This window comes from Sphaerodactylus townsendi, linkage group LG06 (assembly GCF_021028975.2).
Source record: "Sphaerodactylus townsendi isolate TG3544 linkage group LG06, MPM_Stown_v2.3, whole genome shotgun sequence".
Classification (NCBI taxonomy): Eukaryota; Metazoa; Chordata; class Lepidosauria; order Squamata; family Sphaerodactylidae; genus Sphaerodactylus; species Sphaerodactylus townsendi.
In genome coordinates this window covers 7,662,794-7,690,381 of record NC_059430.1, presented here as the reverse complement: position 1 = coordinate 7,690,381, position 27,588 = coordinate 7,662,794, and the positions used below count along the sequence as shown (strand labels likewise).

The following is a 27,588-nucleotide window of genomic DNA, read 5'->3' as shown; positions in this document are numbered from 1 at the left end:
GAGCTCAGTGACCTGATAAAATGGCAGCGGGGAGGGAAACGTAGCAAATAGATCGCACAGCTGGCGAAGACGTTTTGAAAACGATTCAGGCTAGAGAATCGTTTTTAAAGGGGATTCGTTTAAAATGCTTTGAGGCTGGAAATGAAATGTTTTTGGAATGTAAGGGGGGGGGGGAACAATGCAGAAATCCTTGGAGGAAACATTTTATTTCCTGCCTCAAAATGTTTTAAAAGGTTTGTGCAGAAAGGGCCAGTCTGTCCTCGTGAATGTAGGATCATTTCAGTGTGCTGATTTTCTTTTTTGTTTTCTTTTGCCAACAGGGAGAGCTTGGAGAACCAGGACTTCCGGGATTTGCTGTGAGTTGGAATGCTTCCCTGTAGTTTGATTGCTTACGAGTGACCCTATTGGGTCAAATCAACAATTTGTCCACACCCTAGTATGTGTGTGCATAACAGAGGAGCAGCAGTGGCGTAGGAGGTTAAGAGCTCGTGTATCTAATCTGGAGGAACCGGGTTTGATTCCCAGCTCTGCCACCTGAGCTGTGGAGGCTTATCTGGGGAATTCTGATTAGCCTGTACACTCCCACACACGCCAGCTGGGTGACCTTGGGCTAGTCACAGCTTCTCGGAGCTCTCTCAGCCCCACCTACCTCACAGGGTGTTTGTTGTGAGGGGGGAAGGGCAAGGAGATTGTAAGCCCCTTTGAGTCTCCTGCAGGAGAGAAAGGGGGAACATAAATCCAAACTCTTCTTCTTCTTCTTCAAATGTCCACTCTGCCATGACTGCTTGCTGAGTGGCTTTCTCAGTGTAACCTACCTTGCAGGAACGTTGTGATGACCAAACTGAGGACTGAAGAACCATGTAAGCTGTTTTGTGTACCCACTGGGGAGAAAGGCAGGGTAGAAATGAAGTAAAAGAAAACAAGCCTTCTATATTAGGTAGCATTTGAATTCAAGAAGAACACTCCAGTTGATTTCTGGTGGTTCTCTCAATTTTCTAACACTTTTTCATAGCATTGTTTGGGATTTAGCTCATGATCCTTGTGACAACCCTGTACGGTAAGCTCTGCTTGAAATGACAGCAAGCTCAGCCGGTATACTTTCTGGCAGAGATGGTTTCCGACAGCCCTCCCCTTCTCCACTGGAAGTGGACACTTGCAGGAACTCGAGAATGGGGAGCTGTCCAGCTGGACTGCCCTCCTGACTTTTCAGCTCTGTTTTTGCTCAGATCGTTCTGGATAAAAATACAAGAAGGGCCTGGGAAGACCCAGAAGCTGGCTAGTCCAGTATCCAAAACACCCCACGAAAAGCAAAAAAACCAACAACCAGACATAGGGTAAGCAAGGCAAACTCACAGGCAGTTTAGACATATTTCAGTAGCCCATCTTGGGCCCCACTCAATGGGATGTCAAGAAAAAAAATGACTTTCTGGTAGTGACACTCTAGGAACCCCACTCCTCCGTCTCTATAACGAAGCCTACAGAGACTAGGGAGGCAGCCTAGAAAGTCACCCAGAAATGACATTTGACCGTCCACTAACTCAGCTCTCCGCGCCCACTCCCCAAGACGTCCCACACGGGATCTATAGATCTCCCTGAATTTTAACTGATCTCCAGACTACAGAGATCAATTTCCTTAGGAGCAGCAGTGGCGTAGGAGGTTAAGAGCTCGTGTATCTAATCTGGAGGAACCGGGTTTGATTCCCAGCTCTGCCGCCTGAGCTGTGGAGACTTATCTGGGGAATTCAGATTAGCCTGTACACTCCCACACACGCCAGCTAGGTGACCTTGGGCTAGTCACAGCTTCTCGGAGCTCTCTCAGCCCCACCTACCTCACAGGGTGTTTGTTGTGAGGGGGGAAGGGCAAGGAGATTGTGAGCCCCTTTGAGTCTCCTGCAGGGGAGAAAGGGGGGATATAAATCCAAACTCTTCTTCTTCTTCTTCTTAGAGCAAATGGCTACTCTGTAGGGTGAACTCTATACATAATATCCTACTAAAGTCCCTCATCTTCCCAAAGCCTGGAAGGGGAGGAGGAGCAGCTTATTAAATCCAATCAATTAAATCAATCAATTTTGTCTTTAGCCAACATTTCTGATTTGTTGGAATATAAAATGGATGAAGTATTTATACAAAGATGGAAAAGTTGGTCTAATTATATTGGTAAAATTTTTGATATGACGTTAGTTTAACTTGTTAAATGAGTAAAGATAATTGGATAAATTTTATGGTAAAATATAGACACCATAATAAATATTTTTAAATCAATTTTCTCCAGATTTTTCTCCCAAATGTAGAATTTTTCCTCCTAAAATTGGCAGCTATATCTTAGTAACTCGGAAGCCATGCAGGTGTGCTCCTTTATAAAAAAATGTTAATACGAAAAGCAGTTTTTTAAATGACTATGTGCCTTTTTCAGTGGGTTTTTTTAACCCCCCCCCAAATAAAATACATATAAATTCCTCATCCCACAAATGGCTGAAAATTGACGCACACCATTAACCGCTGTTGATTCACGGCTCTCTCTGTCTCAGAAATCGGCGGCATTCTCAGCGAACGCCTTTTTTTGTCATTATCTCTGAATCACCTCCGAGAACGGTTGTAATAGAGTTCTAAATAACAAAGGGGAAAGACGGGAGGATACAAAGGTTCACGTTTTTGAATCGATTTGGCTCCCAGCCCGATTGTAGCATCGTGTCTTCTTTGCAAATTTGTTTACTCCTCCTGTCTCATGACTGCGCAGTCAGTTTGTAACGGATAATCTGGTGACGGTTGCAACTGGAAGAAACCTCCCCTGCGCCCAAGTTAGGTGCCGTGTTTACCTGTTCAGCCCTCAAGTCCAGGTGCTCGGGAGCAGCAGCCGCAGAAGGCCATTGCTTTCACCTCCTGCATGGGAGCTCCCAAAGGCACCTGGTGGGCCACTGCGAGTAGCAGAGAGCTGGACTAGATGGACTCTGGTCTGATCCAGCTGGCTTGTTCTTATGTTCTTATGTTCTTATGATAAAGCCCCTCTTAGGCCCCTTCCGCACATGCAAAATAATGCATTTTCAAACCACTTTCGCAAGTTTGCAAGTGGATTTTGCCATTCTGCACAGCTTCAAAGAGCACTGAAAGCAGTTTGAAAGTGCATTATTCTGCATGTGCAGAATGCACTTGCGTGTCTTCCCTTCCATATGATTTAGGAAGCCTTCAAACTAATTCTAATTTGCTGTGATGCCCTAATAAGGGTACCCCAGCCAATGGGGTTTGCTTGCAGAATACCAGTTGGTATGAAGCAAACTCCCAGTTTGCCCAGTGGGGCTGCATTCGGTTGTCCTCCCAAATTATCTGAACAAAAATTTCCCAAAACAGAACTTTTCTAATTGCACTCCAAGTGTAAGGTTGGCAGCCTCCCAGGGACATATCTACAGAGAATGTAATCAGGCCAATTGTCCATGCTGGCAGGGGCTGATGGGAATTGTAGTCCATAACATCTGGAGTGCCAAAGGTTCGCCACCACTGCTCTAATCCTTACGTGTTGCTGTGCGGAACTTCCCAGAGTCCATTTGTAACTGAGTCATCTGGGAGAGCTCCCCCTGGTGGGCGCCCCCACAACCACCTGTGCGAGTGGCTTACAGGACACATTGACTTGAGGTCAAATCCTCCCTTCGCAGGTATCCAGAGGCATAGTAAGGAAAAATGGAGCCCGGGGCAAAACCTTCTCCAGGTGCCACGCAGGCCCCTGTGCCCCACTTACCTTAGATGGCAGTCCCAGGTAGCCTGGCAGGACTGGGCATGGCAGGGCGGAACCAAGGGGCGCCCAGTGGTGGTCCTGCCAGGCTGCTCCTTCAGCCAGCAGAGGGGGAAGGAGGAGGGGTTTGGGGGATTTTACCCCCCCACGGGTCTAAATGGCGACCCACCCAGGGCATATGTTCCCATATGTCCCCATGGAAGCTCCACCTCTGCAAGTACCGCCCCCTATAAATGGAGATCAAGAGCCGGTGGCTAGTTTTAAATTTCTGGGCGTTATGACTAAAGAGGACTTGACCTGGGGCATACAAACTGCTGCAGTGGTTAAGAAGGCCCAGCAAAGACTGTACTTTCTGAGACTTTTAAGGAAACAACAACTGAATGGGAAACTCCTGGTGTCCTTTTACCGCTGTGCTATAGAGAGTGTCTTAACCTACTGCATCTGTGTATGGTTCTCCAGTTGCACAGTGGCAGATAGGAAGGCGCTCCAAAGGGTGATCACTACTGCTCAGAGGATTATCGGCTGCCCTCTCCCCTCCGTGGAAGAACTCTATAATTCCCGAAGCCTAAAGAAAGCCCAAAATATTCGGAGAGATCCGTCTCATCCAGCACACTCCCTTTTTGAACTGTTACCATCCAGCAGACGATACAGGTCTATCAAAACTAGGACCAAGAGGCTTAGAGACAGCTTCTACTCTAGAGCTGTGGCTATGCTGAACTCTGTGGCTTCGTGTTGATGTGTTTGGGGCTGTGTAGGGATGGGTGGAGGAAGGGGAAAGGGAGGATGGGGTATGAGTCTGGAATTGTGTGCATCGAGGAATGCTGCTGTAAATTTCGTTGTGCATGCACAATGACAATAAAAATGCTTATGCTTAAATTTCTTAAGCTGGGATTGGCAACCTTGGGTTTACCTGGCATCTTCATCTCAGAAACCCCCTCAAAGTCCATTTGTGTTCTCGTGGGCATATTTGGGTGGCAGGCAACCAGGAGTCTTGAAATGTGTATTTTTGTACTGGTCGTATCACTCCTGTTTTATTTATTTTCAATATTTTCAATAGTTGTCTTCATTATTTTTTAATTGGTTGGTTATTGGGCTGAGTGGTTTTGACAGATACCTACTTGGAATGCAAATGTGTGTTCGAGAAAAGATCAATGCCTAGGTTTTTTTTAAGCCACAGAACTCGGCGAAACACAATTCTCTTGCTGCAGGGAATGGCGGGACTTGACGGGAAGAACGGCATGAAGGGATCAAAGGGAGACAGAGGCCTGCAGGGGCAGAAGGGGGAACCGGTGAGTATCAGCCCTGGCTTCCCTCCTCCTTCATAATTCATGTTCTGTACTGAACCAAACCACTATGAGGAAATGTTGAAAGGAATACTGACTTGTGGTTGTGTTGGACCGTACGAGGACCCTGCTCAAAGGCCTGCGACAGCCATGCTTTGCAGAGTGTTCAAAGCATTTTGGATACACCATTGCTGTAATCTTCACAGCCACCTTGTTAGGTTGGCTGGTTCTATCAATATGGAGATACCGAACTAAAGATGAGAGAAAACAGCTTACCCAGTGGTGGGATCCAAAAATTTTAGTAACAGGTTCCCATGGTGGTGGGATTCAAACAGTGGCGTAGCGCCAATGGGGCTGGGCGGGGCACGACGGGAGCGTGGCCGGGCACACCGGGGGCGGGGCATTAATAATTTCTCTGTTACTGTAAAAAACTCTTACTGTAAAAAAAAAAGTTCCTAATTTCCAGCTGGTCTCTTTCTGTCCATAATTTAAACTCATTATAGCAAGTCCTATCGTCTACTTCCAACATAAACAACTACTTCTCCTCTAATTGACTGCCTGTCCAATACTTAATACTTTCAAATACTTAATTTTGTTTCTAGAAATCAAAAGAAGGATACTTTCCTTAAACAAGGAACTTTACCATATTTCTAAAACATGTTTTAAAAACAGCCCAACAGGGAGAATTATCCCGTTTTCTACCTTCGCTAACCAGCCACATAGGAAACAACAGGACTTTATTATTTTTGGACCTAATGGAATTTCTAACAGAAAAGAGAGTTCTGAGAGAACTGGGATTGACCCAAAGTTAACCAGCAAGTGTCATGTGGAGGAGCAAGGAAACAAATCCAGTTCTGTAGATTAGGGTCTGCCGCTCATATGGAAAAGTGAGGAACCAAACCCGTTCTCCAGATTAGAGTCCATCACTCTTAACCACTACACCCCACGGGCTTCTGGGTCAGCCTTCTGGGTCACAGCTCAACCTCTTAACCACATCGTTAGTCCAGTTGAAGTTTAGGAAGGTTTGAGTTACTTGATCCCATTGGGAGAATGCAGATCTATAAAACTTTCAGGTGGAAATACATTTGCTGGCGGTGAGGAAAACGGATCACTGCATGCACGGGTGCATGTAAATGTTGTGGGTTTTTAGGCAATACTTATTTATTTGTTTGTTTGTTTGTTTGTTTGTTTATTCATTCAACTTATTGGCCGGCTCACAACACGGCTGTTCTCCAAGACAGCAAATCAAAACAGCATAAAACTTAAACCCATTAACCCATTAAAACTTAAGCAGCAGTTACATACGACAAATATAAATTAAACAACAAAAGTTGTTCAACAAAGTTAGTTAAAGTTAGTTAAAATACGGATGGCATTTGGATAGCAAGATAATCCTGTTAGATCTGCCTTGAAGATCTGCATTACGTACCCTTGCACTAACTCTGCTCTTTCTGTTCAGGGGGGAAAGGGAGAGCCTGGCATCGCGGGAGACATCGGGCGCAAAGGCTCCAAGGTATAGCAGGAACAAGCTCTGAAGGACCTGGGCCCTTTCCCCACTCACCGTTTGCTGCGCGCTACTCTCGCCGAGTAGCGCGGGGTCCAACTGCACTCCCCACTACAGGGGTGGCAACACCGCAGCCGCCCCGACTCTGCTGCTCTTGCGCCCCCTCAGCACAGGTCATTCTGGCGCTTCTCAAAACGGCGCCTTTCGATGACCCCGCGCAGAGCGCGGGGCAGTGGGGAAGCACGGGGAACCCTTGCGCTAAAAAGGTCCTGGACCAGACGAAACTGACGTCATTTTAAAAGTGGGGAAACAGCCAACGTTAGTCAACATGTAGGTTGGAGACCCAGCCCAAAATACAGTATCGCTCTTGATGCTTTTACAACAGGGCTTTCCTAGCATGGCCTTATAACCAGGGCAGAAGATGAGATGGAACAGAAATGGTCTTTTCCTAAGGAGGCCAGAGCAGGAGAAAATACAGGGCTCTCAGCATGGCTGGGGCAAGTACCAAGGAGGCTCTGCTTCAGCCTTGCTTCTGGGCATGGATGCACTGGTAGATTGCAAAGAGAAGGAAGGTTCATATGCAAGAAGTTTGTGTCTAGATCAGTTTGATTTCAGAACCTCTGGATCCAACTCCAAAATGTTCGCAAGGAGCTAAGGGAAAAGGAAGGGCTTTGGGGGAAGATCTGACTCTATTTTGCACGAGCAGGGATGAAAGTTCCCCCTTTTGTTTGTCTCCCAATGTCAGGAAACTTACTTCTGTGCAGAAATCAGCCTCCCATGGGGTTTTGCATATCTAGTTTCCCAGATTTCTTTATCAGGGAGATCCACTTTGGGTTGGGGAGTGGACAGGAGGAACTTTATCCCTGACATCTCCTGTAATTTTCTCACTAGAAAAAGCCATTTTTACAGCTAGTGGTATACCTTATCTGGCAGCGGGGGCAGGGGTGTAATGCCCATTGGGCAAGGTGGGCAGCTGCCCAGGGCACCACCTTGTGGGGGGCATCAAAATGCAGGGTTCGTTTTTGAGTATTTTTAGTGGTTTTCCATTTTTGGCCTGCAGGGGGCGCAGGTTTTAGGCTAGCGGCACCGAATTTTCAGCATATCATCAGGAGACTCTCCTTATGCTACCCCCCAAGTTTGGTGAGGTTTGGTTCAGGGGGGCCAAAGTTCTGGACCCTCAAAACTGTAGCCCCCATCTCCTATTAGCTCCCATTGAAAACAATGGGGGATGGGGCACCCCCTTTGGGAGTCCATAACTTTGGACTCCTTGAACCAAAGCTCACCAAACCTGGGGGATAACATAAGGACAGTCTCCTGATGATACGCTGAAATCTTGGTGCTGATATGTCTAAAAATACACCCCCTGCAGGTAACAATGTCCTGGTGCAAAAAAATTTGGTCGTGGTAGAGTGGCTGCCCATGGGGGAGGGGCATCCAACTCAGGTTTTGCCCAGGGCTACAGTTTGCCTGTCTGAGCAGGGGGGAGGGGACATTTGGAATTTTGTGTCCCTGTTTGCTCTCCTTTCATGTCTTTGCTGACTGGATGCAATTTGTCCTCAGGGTTTACGCGGCTTGCCAGGGCGGACAGGACCACCGGGCTCAGATGGAGTCAAGGTAACCATCTTTATGCCCATTTCCCCTGTTCTCATTCCTGCAGTGCTTTTATGCCGACCTCAAACTGCTTGCAATTCCCCGAAAATGCCAGAGCCAACATCGGGGGAATTCCAAAACTAAAGCATATTTGACCAAAACGCAATAGTTTATCTCTGTGCTTATCTGAAGTGGCCTCGCCAGCTGTATCTGGCCCAGCTGTTCCCAGATAATTTCTGCATATCCTTTCCTTGACAGGGGGAGTTGGGAAGCCCAGGGAAACCAGGAACGCCCGGGGCAGATGGGCTGCTGGGGCCCAAGGTAAGAGGCAAAACTTTATCATTCCATTTCTGAGGTTGTTGCTATACACTAACTGCACAACTCAAGTCTGTAGGTGGCAGAGCTGGGAATCAAACCCGGTTCCTCCAGATTAGATACACAAGCTCTTAACCTCCTACGCCACTGCTGCTCCTTTACCTGGGAGTAAGCCTGGTTGCTGGCAATGGGGTTTGCTTCTGAGTAAACCCTCCTAGGGTCGTGATTCACCGAAGCGTTGCACAGTTGCTTCAAAGCAAAACCACCGACTACCACCAAGCTTACTCCTAAGTAACATGCGCCTTGGAGCCAACCGTTTTTTCTACACTAAAACCTCAGTATTCAGGTTAAATTGCCATGTTGGCACTTTGTGATAAATAAGTGGGTTTGGGGTTGCAGTTTGGGCACTCGGTCTCGAAAAGGTTCGCCATCACTGGTATACACAGTTTGCGTGGCATGCACGATTAGGTACTTTCTTGTATTTGTTCCATTTTACTGAAATGTATTTTAGCCATAACGGACGCTATTGATCTTCACCTAGGGTGCGCAGGGAGAGTCCGGCAAGAATGGATCCCAGGGGATTTGGGGCCAGAAAGGAGAAAAGGTCAGTGCTCTTGAAATCAAAGTTGGGAAAGGTTATTTTGTCTTCCAGCATCAATCAGTGGCAATGAACAAGATTACACGGCGTTGCTAAAATACAGGGCTCTTTTTCACATGGCGTATGCCATCCATCCCAGGACAAATTTCCTTTGAGGAGTGTCCCATTTTGTCCGTGTTTCTCGGTGTCTCTGTCCCGTGATGGTTTGCAAACCCTTCTTTGTTGCCACAAAGAGATGAAGAGTGGTCCCCTGGAACCAATTTGCCATTGAAGTGCTGCCTCAGTTCATAATTGTTATCGTAAGTGAAAATATTTGAGGAGCACAGTTGATTAAGTATAGTCTCTCTCTCTCCCCCTCTGTATGTATACATGCATTGTAGCCAGCATGGTGTAGTGGATGGAAGTGGTGAACTCTAATCTGGAGAACCGGGTTTGATTCCCCACTCCTCTGCATGAGCAGTGGATTCTTATCTGGTGAACCGGATTTGCTTTCTCACCACTCCACATGAAACCTGCTGGGCGACCTCCGGTCAGTCACAGTCCTCTCTGAACTCTCTCAGCCCCACCTACCCCTCAAGGTGTTTGTTGTGGAGAGAGGAAGGGAAAGGAGTTTGTAAGCCACCTTGAGACTTCTTTTGGTTGAGAAAAGTGGGGTATAAATCCAAACTGCTCCTCTTCTTCTTTGTCTATACACACATATACACATACACACATACACACACATACATACATACATACATATACATGCATATCTATCTATCTATCCATCCAGAGGTGGGATCCAGCAGGTTCTCACCGGTTCCCGAGAGTGGGTTACTAATTATTTGTGTGTGCCGAGAGGGGGTTACTAATTGGGTCTGCTTTTTCTATCTATCTATCTATCTATCTATCTATCTATCTATCTATCTATCTATCTATCTATCTATCTATCTATCTATCTATCTATCTATCTATCTATCTATCTATCTATCTATCTATCTATCTATCTATCTATCTATCTATCTATCTATCTATCTATCATCTAGATCAAAGATAGATGATAGATATCATCTATCTATCTAGATTACACATAAAATGTGTCTGTATATCTACACATAAAATGTGTCTGCACATCTAGATTACACATAAAATGTGTCTGTATATGTAAATTCTAATAATCTCTGTGCATTTGAGCAAACCAGTTTCGAAAGCATATGTTTCTATGAAGCAGTTTCCAGAAGGAAGTCTGAGTCCAGAAATGATGGCAGGAGCTAGCTTGGAGCAGAAGTTCTCTGACTAGGAACCCAGGTTTGACTCTCCATCATATCACAAAGCTCAGCAGGCGCGCTTATGCCATTCTTCCCACAGGCCTGTTGTGAGAACAACATGGGAGTGTGACACCGTTCAGAGCCCTCCGGGGGTGGCCTCATCAAATAGTCAGATAGATAGATAGATAGATAGATAGATAGATAGATAGATAGATAGATAGATAGATAGATAGATAGATAGATGGATGGATGGATGGATGGATGGATGGATGGATGGATGGATGGAGGGATGGATGGATGATGGATGGATGGATGGATGGATGGATGGATGGATGGATGGATGGATGGATGGATGGATGGATGGATGGATGGATGGATGGATGGATGGATGGATGGATGGATGGATGGATGGATGGAGGGAGGGAGGGGGGGAGGGAGGGAGGGAGGGAGGGAGGGATAAAAAAATAAAAAAATGGTGGGTGGGTCAGATCTTTCGCTGTAGCTCAGGGTGGCAACCCCCAGACCAGGATTATGACTGATCTCCAGACCACGGAGATGAGTTCTCCCTGGAAAAAAATGGCAGCTTTGTTGGGTGGACTCTCTGGGATCACACCCACTGGGGGCCCTCCCCTCCCTCTGTCATGCTCCACCCCCAAATTGCCTGGTATTTCCCAACCCAGAAATGGCCATCCTCATGTAGGAAAAATTCACAGTTGTATTTTCCTGTGCATGCAAAATAGCCCTGTTGGAAATGAAGGCTATGCGATTCTTGCTCGCTATCCAATCTTCTGTGGATGCAAGCAATTTGCCTATCTCTTACGTGAGGCCCATTGGCCGTAGAGGTCCCTTTTCCCTGTGAATCAGAACTCATTTCTTCACTCCGCCCCCATTATTAAGCTCAAATAGAATCCAACTTCTGCTGTCCTCCTGCATTTATTGGGCACAAGATTGAATGCATTAGAAACCGAGCAGGAGTAAAACACATCCCTCCCGAAAGAATCACTTTGCAAAATGAAAGCATTAACTGGGGAAGGTAAGAGAGAAATTGGGCATTTATGGAAAGAATGGAATTACCAGTGTGAAGATGAGCTGAAATTATATTTACTACATATCTCTGTAATGCAGGGGCAATTGGAAAAAAGAAGAAGAAACTAGAAGTGCCGAGATCAGGCAGAAGGTTAGGATAGCAGATAGCTAATGCTGAAATCCAAGGGAATTTTGAACAGATCAATTCTGCCGTTCATAATAGCTTTTCCCTCTCCACGGGCAAGTAAAGCTAGTTTACTTCAGAACAGAATAACAAGAACGGCACTGCCTATCTGTTGTGGAATGCAACCTATTAATTAAGTTTCATAGCCACGATACAATTAAAATGCTTCTGGAAACTTTATACTCTTCAGTGATCGTGTTTTTCAACCACAGCATCCTAATGGGTTTACCTTAGTTAAGGGCAAACCTTACCTCCCAAATGTTTTGTTCCTCATCCTTATTAAGGAACACCTATTTCCTCCCCAATTTTTTTTTTACAAAGGTTGAAGACCTCAGTTCATAATTAGGGTTGCCAACCTCCCGGTACTCCCTGGTGGTGTCATTTCTGTTTACCACCCTCGTAACGATCACATTTTCTCTTGCACTTCATCCAGGGAGTTTGAAACAATGTGCGCGCTTTCTCCTCTTCTATATCCTCCTCCCTCTGTGTTGGGGAATTGTTTCCCTATTTGGGCAATAAGCAGAGTGAGAGGAAAGACCAGGAGACTTTTGCTGTGATTATAAAAAGAAACTTTACTTAACTAAATCAGGGTAGGGTACACATGGAATAAACACAACAAATCCTTACTATTCTAGTACAAACTTAGTTACAGAACTTAGGCAATTGTGAGCCCACATGTGGCCTAAGGCATAAGGCATTCACCTCTTAAGGTGAATCCATCTTACAGGTAGCAAAGAAAAACCTTGTGTGTGTGTCTGTGTCTGTGTGAGACAAAGAAGGATAGTTAACTTTATAACCTCTGACCTACATAAGAACATAAGAACTAGCCTGCTGGATCAGACCAAAGTCCATCTAGTCCAGCACTCTGCTACTCGCAGTGGCCCACCAGGTGCCTTTGGGAGCTCCCATGCAGGATATGAAAGCAATGGCCTTCTGCTGCTGCTGCTCCTGAGCCCCTGGTCTGCTAAGGCATTTGCAATCTGAGATCAAGGAGGATCAAGATTGGTAGCCATAGATGGACTTCTCCTCCATAAATCTGTCCAAGCCCTTTTTAAAGCTATCCAGGTGAGTGGCCAGCACCACCTCCTGTGGCAGCATATTCCAAACACCGATCACATGTTGTGTGAAGAAGTGTTTCCTTTTATTAGTCCTAATTCTTCCCCCCAGCATTTTCAATGAATGCCCCCTGGTTCTAGTATTGTGAGAAAGAGAGAAAGATTAACTCCAAGTTAAGGTAACCCTAGTCAAGCTACTGCTGCATATTAAAGCAGGGTATCTTTAGCCTGTTGGTCAGGATATCTAGAAGAAAATGTACAGAGCACCTCAACGAGACAGCTAGAACTTAAAAAAATGATTATAAAGAATTTTGAGACAGGAGAGGTCTTAAGTCCGGGACTGCAGGAAAAAATACTCTGTGCACTCTCAGAGGCTGGTGACTTATGCCACAGTCCGTGTCTTCTCCAAAAGGCTCCAATGTGCATGATGGCCATTTTGTCCAGTCCAATATCCCAAAATCCACAACCACCACCATGATCTATAACCGTGGTGGCGAACCCTTGGCACGTGCTCTGCCTCACATAAGCAATGTCGGATTAACTGTCCAATGACCAATCAATGAATAGATAGCAAGGCACTGACCTCACTAGCTAATGAACATGCACACAGTTAACCCCTTGTTATCAGGATTGTGACAGACACTTGCAAATCCTAACACTCTGTCCCTGTGAAATAGGTTAGGTACCACTCTATTCTGCATTGGTCAGACCTCGCCTGGAATACTGTGTCCAGTTCTGGGCACCACAACTCATGAAGGGTATTGACAACCTGGAACGCGTCCAGAGAAAGGAGACCAAAATCTTCAAAGGTCTGGAATCCAGGCTGTACGAGGAGTGGCTTAGGAAGCTGGGGATGTTTAGCCTGGAATGGATCTCTGCAGTCTGATAGATTAGTCGTAATCCCAGGAGATATCCGGGCCCTGCCTGGAGGATGGCAACCCTTTGAGTTCTTGGACCAGGCAAGGTTCAAGCTCAGGAGATCACTGTTGGTAGTTCAGTGCGGTGTAGTGGTCAGAGTTGTCAGACTAGTCCAGGGGTCTGCAACCTGCGGCTCTCCAGATGTTCATGGACTACAAATCCCATCAGCCCCCAATTGGCCATGCTGGCAGGGGCTGATGGGATTTGTAGTCCACGAACATCTGGAGAGCTGCAGGTTGCTGACCCCCTGGACTAGTATCTGGAAAGCCCAGGTTTCAATCCTTGCTTGGGCCACGGAGGCCCACTGGGTGACTTTGGACCCATCGCGTTCCCTCATCCTTGCCTACTTTGCAGGGTTGTTGCGTGGATAATATGGAGGAGAGGAGAATGATGAAAGCTGTCCATTGGGGAGGACAGCAGGGGGTAAATGAATTAAATAAATAACTCCGCCAGTCAGTCTCCTGGCGACTTCCTTATGAGGAGAGGCTGCAGCGTTTGGGACTCTTTAGTTTGTAGAGGAGACGTCTGAGGGGGGATATGATTGAAGTCTATAAAATTATGCATGGGGTGGAAAATGTTGACAGAGAGGAATTTTTGCTGGGGGGAAGAATTAGGACTAATAAAAGGAAACACTTCTTCACGCAACGTGTGATTGGTGTTTGGAATGTGCTGCCACAGGAGGTGGTGATGGCCTCTAACCTGGATAGCTTTAAAAGGGGGTTGGACGGATTTATGGAGGAGAAGTCGATCTATGGCTACCAATCTTGATCCTCCTTGATCTCAGATTGCAAATGCCTTAGCAGACCAGGTGCTCAGGAGCAGCAGCAGCAGCAGGCCATTGCTCCCAAAGGCACCTGGTGGGCCACTGCGAGTAGCAGAGTGCTGGACTAGATGGACTCTGGTCTGATCCAGCAGGCTAGTTCTTATGTTCTTATGTTCCTGCTAAGTCCGCTTTCTAGGTTGCCTGCAGAGTCGGACAGATGAGTCTCCCGTCTCCCTGCTAATTTTTCTAGTCATCCCACGGCAGCAATCATTCTCTTTGCCCTCCCTCTTTTTCTAATAATCACATCGCGAGTCACCGGGGGTCACTTCCACTAAATGGAAAAACCGGCATTTGGGAGCGGAGGAGAGCACATCCCATCAATCATCTGCAGGATCTCCCCCCACCCCCTTAATCAACCGTCTTGTCACGACCCCGGCTGGCTCAGCGATTCATCTCATGTTCCCATCAGGGCTTCTCCGCGGAAGGGTGGTGTCGTCGACCTCTTTTCTGAGACGGCAGATCTCCTAGATGGATAGACTCCTATTTATAGAGCCGTCTTTTCAAAAAAGAGAGAAAGAGACTGGGAGGTGGATGACTTATTCAGCTTGGCAGAGAGGAAGTTAAATGAGGTCTAACTTAATCATCGCCACGTATAAATAATTTGCACAAGCAAACTCCGGCCGATGCGTCAGCCCTGACTTAGCCGTGGAGCCAGAACGGGAGAAGGCTTCTGCCTTTCGTTTTTGTCGTGGTTTAAGTCATCGATAGCTTGACACCTTTCTCAATAAACCTCAAGGTGGATTGCAAAATCAAGTGGGGTGGAGTTCCATAGTTCCATCAGACTGCAAGGATCTAAGAACATAAGAACAAGCCAGCTGGATCAGACCAGAGTCCATCTAGTCCAGCTCTCTTTCTACTCGCAGTGGCCCACCAGGTGCCTTTGGGAGCTCACGAGCAGGAGGTGAAAGCAATGGCCTTCTGCGGCTGTTGCTCCTGAGCACCTGGACTGTTAAGGCATTTGCAATCTCAGATCAAGGAGGATCAAGATTGGGAGCCATAGATCGACTTCTCCTCCATAAATCTGTCCAAGCCCCTTTTAAAGCTATCCAGGTGAGTGGCCATCACCACCTCCTGTGGCAGCATATTCCAAACACCGATCACACGTTGTGTGAAGAAGTGTTTCCTTTTATTAGTCCTCATTCTTCCCCCCAGCATTTTCAATGAATGCCCCCTGGTTCTAAGAACCAAAGAACCTCAAAAGAGCCCTCCTGGATTCGGCCAGTGATGGTCCATCTAGTTCAGCATCCGAAGAACCTCCAAATACCCACCAGTGCTGGGGCACATGGTGGGACTGGAAGCGCATCAGGGCAAGAAATCTTGTCCCGATGCTCTTCCTCTTCACGACGCACCGAGAGAAGAGGCCCTTCAGGGCAAAATTTCTTGTCCCCACACTCTTTCTCTTGCCCTGCACGTGCTTCTCTCTTCCCATGGGGAAAGCAAGAGTACTTCCAGCATGACTTTTCCCACCAGAGAGGGATGAGGGCAGGGAACAGACAGCAGTGAGCAATCAGCCAGTGTAGCGTAGTGGTTGGAGCAGTGGTGGGATCCAAAAATGTTAGTAACAGGTTCCCATGGTGGTGGGATTCAAACAGTGGCGTAGCACCAATGGGGCTGGGTGGGGCACGAGAGGGGTTTCTACTAGAGAGCTAGTGGCTAGATAGGGACCTAGGGATTTGACACCTTTACTCTATCATGCTGGTTCTATCCCTTTGATGTTAGACTGATACTCTCAGGGACTTCCTTCCTTCCGGCTTCTTCCTCGACCCCTTCTCCATTCTTATTCCTACCATGCCTAGAGAGAGGATGGACGCTCCGCGCATCCATCTCCATCCAGCTAGATTAGGATAGCAGAGTGACTCTATCTACCTACCTTTCTATCCAGAATGGAGTTCACTAATAAATACTCTGTTTATTAGATTAGAAACTACAACTGACTCCGACTTTCTTTTGTGTAAGCTTGCTGCACATTGGGATCCATCACGCGTACGCACGCACCCGAGGTCAGGCTTCCGCTGTGTTCTAGCTACCCGTGCCGCTCTGCTAACTACGAATAGGGATAATCTCCAACTACCAGGAGCACTTATCCCAACAGCTGGCATCTTCAAAGGTGTATCACAGAGAGAAGTGGACACAGTGTGTAACAGACTTCCCTCTGTGATACACCTCTGAAGAGGCCAGCCACAGATGCAGGTGAAACGTTAGGAACAAGATCCACCAGACCGCGGCCACGCAGCCCGGAAAACCCACCACAACCAGTCGAATCCAGCCGTGAAAGCCTTCGACAAAATGGCACAAAGTCCTTCACTTCCCACCTGGAGATGACTTATAAATCTAGGAGATCTACATGCCCCACCTAGAGGTTGGCAACCTTGGGAGAAGAATGACCTCAGCTGGGTTTAATGCCATAGAGTCCACTCTCCAAACCAGCCATTTTCTCCGGGGGGGGGGGGGTATAATTTAAAGAGGCTGGAGATCAGTTGAAGTCCCAGGTCTCCAAACCCTACCTGGTGCTTGATAACTTTAGTATCAACAAGCCAGGATTCAGACATTTGCATTCTGAAAGGATCATAGAATCATAGAGTTGGAAGAGACCCCAAGGGCCATCAAGTCCAACCCCCTGCAATGCAGGAAGACACAATCAAAGCACTCCTGAAAGATGGCCACCCAGCCTCTCTTTCAAAACCTCCAAAGAAGGAGACTCCACCACACTCCGAGGTAGTGCATTCCGCAGTCGAACAGCCCTACTGTCACAGGAAGTCTTCCTATCTTCGAGACCGCATCACCCCATATGTCCCTGTATGGCCTCTTCAATCAGTTGAGGCCTACTAGTGGTTCCTGGCCCCTCGGTAATGCGGCTGGCCTCCACGCAGGCCAGGGCCTTTACGGCCTAGTGGAACGCTCTCCCTCCAGCTGTTCAGGCCCTGCGAGACCTTGATGAGTTCCGCAGGGCCTGTAAGACGGAGGTTCTGCCGGGCCTTTGGAGGAACCGGCCGTTGATGGTGCCCCCCCCCCTTTTTGGCCCCTTACACCTGGGCCGTTTGTCATCTAATGGGACTCGCCATCCCTCCCTCTTGGAGAGAGGACTTTGAAAATGGAGCTGCTGGACGCCACTCACATTTATATTGGTATTTATTATATTATATTTATTATACTCGGCTTCTATGGTTTTTATCGCGGCTTTTAAAGGTTTTTAGCCATCTTATGATTGTATTATGTTTACATGTTGTACACCGCCCGGAGCCCCTCGGGGATAGGGCGCTATAAAAGTCTAAGAAATAAAATAAATAAATAAATAAATAATGTTTAGGAGGAATCTCTTTTCCTGCACCTTGAACCTCTGACTCCTGGTCCCAGTCTCTGGAGCAGCAGGAAACAAGCTCGCTCCCTCACCAACATGACACCCCTTCAAATATCTAACCATGGTCTATCATGTCACCTCTTGTCATTTTTGGAATCTGCAGGGTGCCAAAGGAGTGCCCGGCTTGGGTGGCTTCAAAGGGCAGACTGGTTTGCGTGGTCAGATGGGCATTGTCGGACCACCAGGGCCACAAGGGCCCAAGGGGGAGCCAGGACTGCAGGTAAGAAACTTCTGGTTTGTAGGACGAAATTCCTCTTGCGGCGTCACACAAAGTGGCCTTAGACAAAATCAGACCTTCTGTCCATCAAAGTCAGAATTGCCGACTCAGACTGTCAGCGGCTCTCTAGTCTCTACGGAAGTCATCTTTTCACGTCACCTGTTCCTTGTAACTGGAGATGTTGGGAATTGAACCTGAGACGTTCTGCATCCAAAGCAGAGGCCACTGAGCCGTGGTTGCTCCCCATGAAGCTGTCTTATATTGAATGAGACCACTGCCCTATCAAGGTCAGAATTGCCTGCTCAGACTAGCAGCAGCTCTCCCAGGTTTCAAGGTGAGGTTTTTCACAACACCTTCCCCAGGATCAGGTGCCTGCTGCTTGTGAACTTTGGCTCTTTGTGCACTGAGTCCAGCAGGCCCCCGAGCATCCCTATTCCACCCTTCCCTACCCCAAGCCACATCTTCCAGCCCTCCCCCACCCCAACGCTTTCCATTCAACTCTCCCCCTACCCCAAGCCTCACCTTTCAACTCTCCCCCACCCTAAGCCATAACTTTCAACCAGTGGTGGGATCCAAAAAAATTAGTAACAGGTTCCCATGGTGGTGGGATTCAAACTGTGGCGTAGCGCCAATGGGGCTGGGCGGGGCATGATGGGGGCGTGGCCGGGCATTCTGGGGGCGGGGCATTCCTGGGCAGGGCTGTGGCAAGGACGCAGCCGCTGCGCCGGTCCTCAGGCTGGAAACGAATGCACGCGGGTGCAGGCTGCCACGCACGCCGGTGTCCCTCCTGCTAGACTGCTTCAAGTTCTGCGCGCTACTGCTGAGAGGAGGGGCGTAACTAAGGCAAAAACCATGTGGCAAAATCACCAATTAGTCACCCCCTCTCAGCACACACAAATAATTAGTAGCATACTCTCGGGAACCTGTGAGAACCTGCTGGATCCCAACTCTGCTTTCAACCCTTCCCCGACCCCAAGCCACACCTTCCAACCCTCCCCCATCCAAAACCTTCCCATTCCACCCTCCCCACACCCAAACTGCACCTTCTATCCTTCCCGCCACTCCAAGACTCACCTTTCAACCCTCTCACCACCCCAAGCCATTTCATTCCATCCTCCCCACCCCAAAGCCTCACCCTGCTGCCCTCCCCCACCCCAAGCTACTCTGCTCCACCCTCCCTCTATCTTCATCTTCCTACCTACCCCAAGTCACACCTCTCCCACCCCCCCAGCCACAGACCCAGACTCAGGTAAGTGTCATGCTGGGAGCAAGGCGAGGGCGGGGTAACGCTACAGCCCTAGTAAAGCCCATTGCAGGGGGGGAGATGCTTCCTCGTCCACCTTTTGCTAGGGCCCGTTGCATCTCTCCCGTAATGGGCTTTGCTGCTAGCAAACAATAAAGTCAGAAGTATATTCTCATCAACATCCCAGAGCCATTAGAGCAGCAGTGGTGTAGGAGGTTAAGAGCTCGTGTATCTAATCTGGAGGAACCGGGGTTTGATTCCCAGCTCTGCCGCCTGAGCTGTGGAGGCTTATCTGGGGAATTCAGATTAGCCTGTGCGCTCCCACACACGCCAGCTGGGTGACCTTGGGCTAGTCACAGTTCTTCTGAGCTCTCTAAGCCCCACCTACCTCACAGGGTGTTTGTTGTGAGGGGGGAAGGGCAAGGAGATTGTAAGCCCCTTTGAGTCTCCTGCAGGAGAGAAAGGGGGATATAAATCCAAACTCCTCCTCCTCCTCCTCCTCCTCCTCCTCCTCCTCTTCTTCTTCTTCTTCTTCTTCTTCTTCTTCTTCTTCTTCTTCTTCTTCTTCTTCTTCTTCTTCTTCTTCTTCTTCTTCAATAAAATCAGAAGTATATTCTCATCAACATCCCAGAGCCATTAGTGTCGTCCAGGGTGGATAAAACAACACCAAAGCTCTGAATTGTAAACAAGGACCCCTCACAAGAACAGAAACCATTCATGCCACACGAGGAAGGGGAAGGGGAGAATGGAAATACAGAGGAAAGGGAGGGAATCCAGCCAGTTGGACACCGTTATAGTCCTCAACCATAATTCATGAATGGCCACTGCAAGAGGGCCACGACTGCATCCCAGCATCGACTTCCTGCCGGCCAACAAAGCCGCCCCCTGCCAAATTAGGCTGCACAGGATTGAATGTATGTCCCGCTTAGACCGCTACGTTCGGCAGTGGCGGAACTGCTGGAAACCCCTAGCCCTGCGACGATGCGGCTGTCCTTGACCCGGGTCAGGGCCTTTACAGCTCTGGCCCCTGCCTGGTGGAACGCTCTCCCTCCAGCGGTCCGGGCCCTGCGGGACCTTGGTGAGTTCCGCAGGGCCTGTAAGACTGAGCTGTTCCACCGGGCCTTTGGTGAGGCTGGCCGCAGATCTACCGCCCCCCACTGAGACTGCCAGTTTTCCATCTTGGCAGGGCCTTGATTCCATCTTGGGCCCTGCCTCTCCCCTCCCAGCCTTTTGGATCGGGCGCCTGTCTTTAATTTTGCTTGCTCTTAACTCTGTTATTTAAATTTTAAGATATTGCTGCTGTGGAAATTTGTTTTAACGTGGTTAGTTTTAGTTATGTATTTTATGTGCTGTTGTTGGAACAGCTGTATGGTGAGCCGCCTCGAGCCCTTTGGGGGTGAGGCGGCCTATACATCTAATAAATAAATAATAAATAATAAATAAACTGTCTCCCAGGGCAGACCCACAGACAGGTTGCAGTCCAGCAGAGAAGCTGGGGGAGGGTGGACAGTGTCAATTGAGATCTGGGCCGGGTTTTTCCCCCCCTGTTAACAGAGATGCAGGGGCAGAGCTTGCTGAGCATCATTGGAAAAAATATATATTAAAGAAGCAGAGCGGGGTGAATGGGGTGGGTGAGTCGGCTAGAGGGCGAGCGTTGCTCTCATACAAGCTTAAAGAGGTTAGAATATTATCCTTGATCTGAGGGCGTCGCGCTGCAAGAGCCCTCCAGGAGATAATTACCTGTGCCTGCTTTGCTGTTGATTAGAGAGAGAGCGGCCTCCTCCGCCTCCGCGTCTCTCTTTTCTCCGTCTCCTCACCCTGAATTATGAAGGAGTCCATGCAGGGGGAGCAGCCGCCGTCAAAGACCCAGCGATTCTCCCCTGCTGCAGAAACATCTGAGTCTTGATCTGGTGGCAGAAATCTAAGGGAAAGGAGAGGAGGAGAAGAAGAGGAGTTTGGATTTATATTTTCCCTTTCTCTTCTGTAAGGAGACTCAAGGGGGCTTAAAATCTCCTTTCCCTTCCCCCCTCACAACAAACACCCTGTGAGGTAGGTGGGGATGAGAGAGCTCCGAAGAACTGTGACTAGCCCAAGGTCACCCAACTGGCAGTGCACAAGCTGGAGTGCACAAGCTAATCTGATTCACCAGATAAGCCTCCACAGTTCAAGTGGCAGAGCGTGGAATCAAGGTGACTCCAGGAGGCCCTCCTGGTAATAGCATCCAGGGTGAACTTTGCTTCTGTCAGTGACGGGAGGGGGTGCGTTGAGAGAGTTCTGAGAAAACTCAGCCAGCAGGCTTCACGTGCAGGAGCAGGGAAAGAAAATAAGCCTTTTGGGGGCCCATAATATTGAACCCCCAGAAGCAAAGTTGACCAAACCTGGATACTATTACCAGGAGGGCCTCCTGGAGCCACCTTTAAAGTCTGGTGTCTCTATCATCAAAAATGTGCAGCCTGCTTACACTCTCAGAAATTCCCTATTGGCTACAATGGAGCCAAGGACTTCAAAGCAGGGAATCTGGGCAGATTTCTTGGGGTGCCTGTCAGGGGTGCATTTATAAAGCTATTGGCACCAACATTTCAGGGTATCATCCAGAGACTGTCCTGATAATGCCACTTGAGTTTGGTGAAGTTTGGTTCAGGTGGGGCAAAGTTATGGACCCTCAAAGTGGTAGCCCCCATCTCCTGTTAATTCCCATTGGGGGTCCATAACTTTGCCCCACTCAAACCAAACTTCACCAAACTTGGGTGGTACCATCAGGATAGTCTCCGGATGATACCTGGACATTTTGGTGCCGCTATATTTTAAAATGTGCCCCCTGCAGACTAAAACGCAAAAAAAACACCAAAATTACCTCCCAAAAGCCCGAATACCTTGCATTCGGATTCGTACATGTTTTTTTTTAAATGCTTTATTTAGATTTCATAAACATATAATAACTATAACATTACAGTATTTTTCATTCATATGTCTTAACTGAGGGGAAAAAAGAAAAGAAAAAAGAAAGTCAGAAAGAAAAAAATCATCATCATAGAAGAATGAAAAGGAGAAAAAGAAAAAGAAAAATAATCTAACAATTTTCATCTTTCAGAAAGTCTAGTATAATCTTTAACATCATTATTTCTCAGGTTCAACAGCTGCCGTCTGTACATACTTAATTGATTTTCAAATAAAAATTACTAAACAAAATGAATGTTTTGGACAGTATATTTTTTGTTCTATATATGTGGTCCATTGGTCCCACTGTTTTTTTTATATTGTAAGTACTTTCCAGTTCGTTTCCCTGTAATTGAGCAATCTTTACTAATGCTAGCATTTTCACATGCCAATCAAATATAGTTGGAATATTGGAGGTTTTCCAATTTTTTGCAAGCACTAATCTGGCTGCTGTAGCCAGGTACTGAAATAGAAACCTTTTCTTCTTGTCTAGTATTTTGCTACACATTCCCAACAGATACAGTTCAGGTTCGCATTTTATTGGTATGTTAAGCATTCTTTGAACTTCCTTATGAATTTGTGTCCAAAACATTTTTATTCTTGGACAAGCCCACCATTGATGGAAAAATGTACCAGTTAAAGATCCACACTTCCAACATGATACCGGTTTCTTTGTAATCTTTGCTACTTGGGTCGGCGTAAGGTACCATCTAAATCTAATCTTATATACATTTTCCTTTATATAACTACTATTTGTGAATTTTAAACCCACATTCCAAATATATTCCCAATTTTCAAACATTATTGGATGGCCCAAATGTTGCGCCCAGTTTACCATATAGTCTTTTACAATTTCGTCTTCCTGTTCCAACTGTAGACATACACTATACATTCTTTTAATTAAGAAATCATCTTTCTTTATTAAATCTTGTTCTAATCTGTCAGGATTCGTACATGTTCAGGCAGGACATATTCGGCCAATTTTGGCCTGAACATGCCCAAATTCGCCCAGCTTCACGCCGAATCTGGTATTTATTGCACCCGAATCTCCAAGCCTCATTGTTTGTCCAGAACCATCTCCGGATGCTCTGTCACAGTCAATGAGGACATGCGGGCACCACTGATGTCGAAGGAAAATGGACAGCAAAAGAACAGGGCAAATAAGACCTTTGCATACGTGCATATAGTTAGTCAAGATCTTTTCTTTCAGGGTGAAAAGGGCAAGAAAGGCAGGCCACAGCTGTGCCCCAGAGGACCCAAAGGGATGCCGGGCCTCAAAGGAGGAATGGTGAGTACTTAGATATCACATTGCATCGTTTTGGGGTTCACAGAATCACCCTTACTGTTAGATGGCCATACAGCCTCTATTTGAAAACCTCCGAAGAAGGAGAGCCCGTGGCCTCCTGAGGAATCCTGTCCCACTGAGGAGCTGCTCATCAGGACATTGGTTGTGGTGGGCTTTCCGGGCTGTGCGGCTGTTGTCTGGTAGATCTTGTTCCTAACGTTTCGCCTGCTTTTCTCTGTGATACTCCTCTAAAACTGGTCCAACATGCGGTGGCCTGGCTGCTCACAGGGGGCGCCTTCCGAGAACACATCTACCCTGTGTTGTGCCGCCTGCATTGGTTACCGGTTGAATTCCGAATCATCTTCAAGGTGTGGGTATTGACCTTTAAGGCCTTACACGGCCTGGGACCCTCGTACCTTTGGGACCGCATTACCCTATATGTCCCGGGCCGACCTCTGCGTTCGGCAGAGGCCAATTTACTGGAGATCCCTGGCCCCTCAATGACGCGGCTGGCCTCCACTCAGGCCAGGGCCTTTACGGCTCTGGCCCCTGCCTGATGGAACACTCTACCACCAGTTATCCGGGCCCTGCAGGACCTTGGAGAGTTCCGCAGGGCCTGTAAGACCGAGTTGTTCCACCAGGCCTTTGGAGAGACCAGCCACTGAGAAAGCCCCAGCCCCCACCCCTTGCTCTACAGGGGTCCCTAACATCATCGGGACCCATTATTTGGGAGGGATGCATATGGGTTTGTGGGATACTGTTTTAGAATGTAGTTGTTTTAACTACCGTATTTCCCCGAATATAAGACTTATATTAATTTTTGCTCCCAAAGATGCGCTATGTCTTATTTTCAGGGGATGTCTTATTTTTCTGTGTCTGTTCGTCGGGCATGCTTCCAAACAAAAACTTTGCTATGTCTTACTTTTGGGGGATGCCTTATATTTCGCACGTCAGCAAAACCTCTACTATGTCTTATTTTTAGGGGATGTCTTATTTTCGGGGAAACAGGGTATATGTATGTTTTTATCTATGATATTGCACTGTTCACCGCCCTGAGCCCTTCAGGGATAGGGCGGTATATTAAATCAAATAATAAAAATAAATAAATAAACAAAAGATGCCAGCCACAGATGCAGGCGAAATGTTCGGAACAAGATCTACCAGACCACGGCCACACAGCCCGAAAAGCCCACAACAACCAGTTGAGTCCGGCCATGAAAGCCTTCGACATTCTTCCTAACGTGACAGCGGGGTTTTGGGGTCTCCCGGATTGTAATCTGGGAAATGTTATGACTGCTACACGGCACTGGTTCAGAAGCGTTAGGCCTCAATCGATGTCGAGGGGTACTTTTCAACAGCCCCGATTCCTTTCCAGCGAGGTGCAGAGGTTAAGAGCGGTGGACTCTAATCTGGAGAACTGAGTTCAATTCCCCACTCCCCCACGCAAGCAGCAGACTCTTATCTGGCAAACATATTTGTTCTGTGATGCCATCTTTTCAACAGGGGGAAGAAGGCCCGGTCGGTCCGAAAGGAGAAAAAGGACCCACGGGACTTTCTGTAAGTGCTCGGATCCTGGACAATACTGGGAAAGCATCCACCAAGATAAACAAGGGCAGAGAAGGCACGCTTAGAGTACATTGGGTGGGTGGGGGACTGAGGTGTTCAACAAGGGTGTCAAACTCGCGGCCCTCCAGATGTTCATGAACTACAATTCCCATCAGTCCCTCCCAACGTGAGCATTGGCTATACTGGCAAGGGCTGATGGGAATTGTAGTTCATTAATATCTGGAGGGCCGTGAGTTTGACACCTGTGTGTTACGAGGACAGAAGCAATGTGTCTGAAGTCATTCTACAGGTGTTACTGTTAGATTTATTCTGCAAAGCAAAACTGCCATTGGCAAGATAAATCTCTTCTCGCCTGCATGTGTGTATTTTACAGAAGGGTGTCAAACAGATATAGCCCAGGATCCAGAAAGTAAACCTGTGCAGAACGCTGGGTGCAGCCAGAATTCCCTGCTCTTCTCTTCTCCCACGGTAGTTCCTACAGGCCTCACTGATGATAGCCAGGGTCCCCAATATGGTGCCCACAGGCGCCAGTGTACCCGCCAGGTGTTTCCAGAAAGTGAGCAGAGCCAGGTGGGGCTTTTGCCAGGCACAGCTTTTAATTGGCCGTTGAAGATTTGATTAGCAGCACAGTGCCAATTTTTTCAAAGGAGGGCCTTGGCAGCCGCTGTCCCCCCCAATGCCTGGATCTTCCTGTGTGACTGAAGGTAAGAGTAGCAGCCATTTCTCACTAGCTCCGCCTCCTGCAGCAGCAATTTTGTAGCGGTGCCCATCACACTGTGTCAGAATTTCCAAGGTGCTCACAGGCTCAAAAAGATCAGGGACCCCTGCTCTACAGGATCTTATCAAACGGTGATGATAATTTTATCATTTAAAGCCCTAAACAGAACACTCTGTGAACGTCAATCTACTGGTGATCCCTGGCCCAAAATGTGTCCCGCTGTTTTCATTTAGGTGGAGTGCTCTGCCCATTCCTGTGTGGTGTTGTGGTTAAGAGCAGGTGAATTCTAATCTGGAGAACTGGGTTTGATTCCCCCCCTCCACCTGAGTGGCAGAGGCTTATCTGGTGAACCAGATGTGGTTCCGCACACCTACATTCCTGCTGGGTGACTTTGGGCCAGTCACAGTTCTCTCCGAACTCTCTCAGCCCCACCTACCTCACAAGGTGTCTGTTGTGGAGAGGGGAAGGGAAAGGAGCTTGCAAGCCACCTTGAGTCTCCTTACAGGAGAGAAAGGTGGGGTATAAAGCCAAACTCTTCTTCAGTAAAACCAATAAAAATCTAAATTCCCAGGTCCTGTAGGATAGAACCTGTTCTGCCAGACTGACAGGTAAGGGCAGCAACGGGATTTGTTCCATCTTGGCTGGTCTCCCTTCTTTTCACCTTATTTTATATTGTGAACTGGGGACATGAGAGGGATGTTTTTATGTTATTTTAATTGCCCCACCGTGGTTGGATTTTTAAAGGCCTCATATCGTATAGGTCAGTAGTGGTGAACCAATTGGCCATGCTGGAGGGGCTGATGGGAATTGTAGTCCATAACATCTGGAGTGCCAAAGGTTCGCCACCACGGGTATAGGTTTATATCGTGTAGGTCAGTGATGGCGAACCTTTTCGAAACCGAGTGCCCAAATTGCAACCCAAACCCCACTTATTTATCACAAAGTGCCAACCCGGCAATTTAACCTGAATGCTGAGGTTTTAGTTTAGAAAAAAACAGTTGGCTCCCTCTTCCTCCACCCGACCTACTCGAGCGGGGCCCACCCTGCTCTAGCCTCCAGCAAGTCCCGTGCAATGCTCTGTGCCTCTCTAGCATCTCTGTCTCCTCTGCGCCCCCCCCCCTTGGGCAGCAGCCACCTGGAGCACTGGCACCAGGCCCACCAGCCAAGTCCTCCCTGCTCACCGCAGTGCATGCATGTCGTGCTCAGTGGCCCAGGTCAGCCTAGATGTGTGTGTGTGTGGCGGGGGACGATCCCCCCCCCACAATGAACTCTGTTTGTGCGTGCCCACAGAGAGGGCTCCGAGTGCCACCTCTGGCACCCGTGCCATAGGTTCGCCATAACTGGTGTAGGTTTTTATTGAAATGTTGGAAGTCACTCTGAACCTGCTTTGGCGGGGAGAGCAGGTTATAAATCTAATGAACAAACAAACAAACAAATATTAGGTTTCTTTAGCTCATTGAAAATCCATCTGAACAATGAAAAGTCTCATTACTACTTGGCTGGGCATTATTGTTAACCAGTTTGCCAAGGAGTTGCATGCTTGGCGGTAGTTTACCGCTTGCTAGCTTGTATTCCTTGTTGAAAAGTGCAGATTGCCGGGAGAGCCTGGGAAAAGAGACAATTGATCAGTAGCGGGAGGAAGATGATAGACAGAAGTGCTTGAGGCAACCAGTCCCAACCAGTCAGGGAGCAAATTGATTGCCAAGGAAAACAATCATATAGACTTGTACTAGTCTACCAAGTAGTAAGCTTGCAGAGATGAAGGCTGATTACACCCAAAGTCTTTGCTGCGCCGTGGAGGCCGATGTTCGCTGGGGCGAGATTTCTCGTACAGACGTATTTTTCTGGAGCCCCGCTTTCACTTTTCACTCTCCCCGCGGCAAGTGAAATCACTTATAGCAGGATTTATATCTTGCTTCACCATTAGTGCGGTCCGAGAGAGAGAGAGAGAGAGAGAGAGAGAGAGAGAGAGAGAGAGAGAGAGAGTGTAGTATACC

At 47.7% G+C, this 27,588-nt stretch overlaps 1 protein-coding gene across 1 annotated transcript in view; it reads left to right on the top strand.

Annotated features, from left to right (window-relative positions):
• Window positions 1-318: 318 nt before the first annotated feature.
• Window positions 319-27,588, top strand: part of LOC125435100 (collagen alpha-1(VII) chain-like) — a 38,538-nt gene continuing 11,268 nt past the window's right edge. Inside the window, exons 1-9 of the mRNA XM_048501145.1 lie at window positions 319-356; window positions 4,933-5,013; window positions 6,467-6,520; window positions 8,072-8,125; window positions 8,360-8,422; window positions 8,958-9,020; window positions 17,729-17,845; window positions 23,233-23,310; window positions 24,811-24,864. Of these exons, the coding sequence (XP_048357102.1) occupies window positions 4,936-5,013; window positions 6,467-6,520; window positions 8,072-8,125; window positions 8,360-8,422; window positions 8,958-9,020; window positions 17,729-17,845; window positions 23,233-23,310; window positions 24,811-24,864 (561 nt within the window). The 5' untranslated portion in view covers window positions 319-356; window positions 4,933-4,935. The remainder of the gene's footprint in view (window positions 357-4,932; window positions 5,014-6,466; window positions 6,521-8,071; window positions 8,126-8,359; window positions 8,423-8,957; window positions 9,021-17,728; window positions 17,846-23,232; window positions 23,311-24,810; window positions 24,865-27,588) is intronic.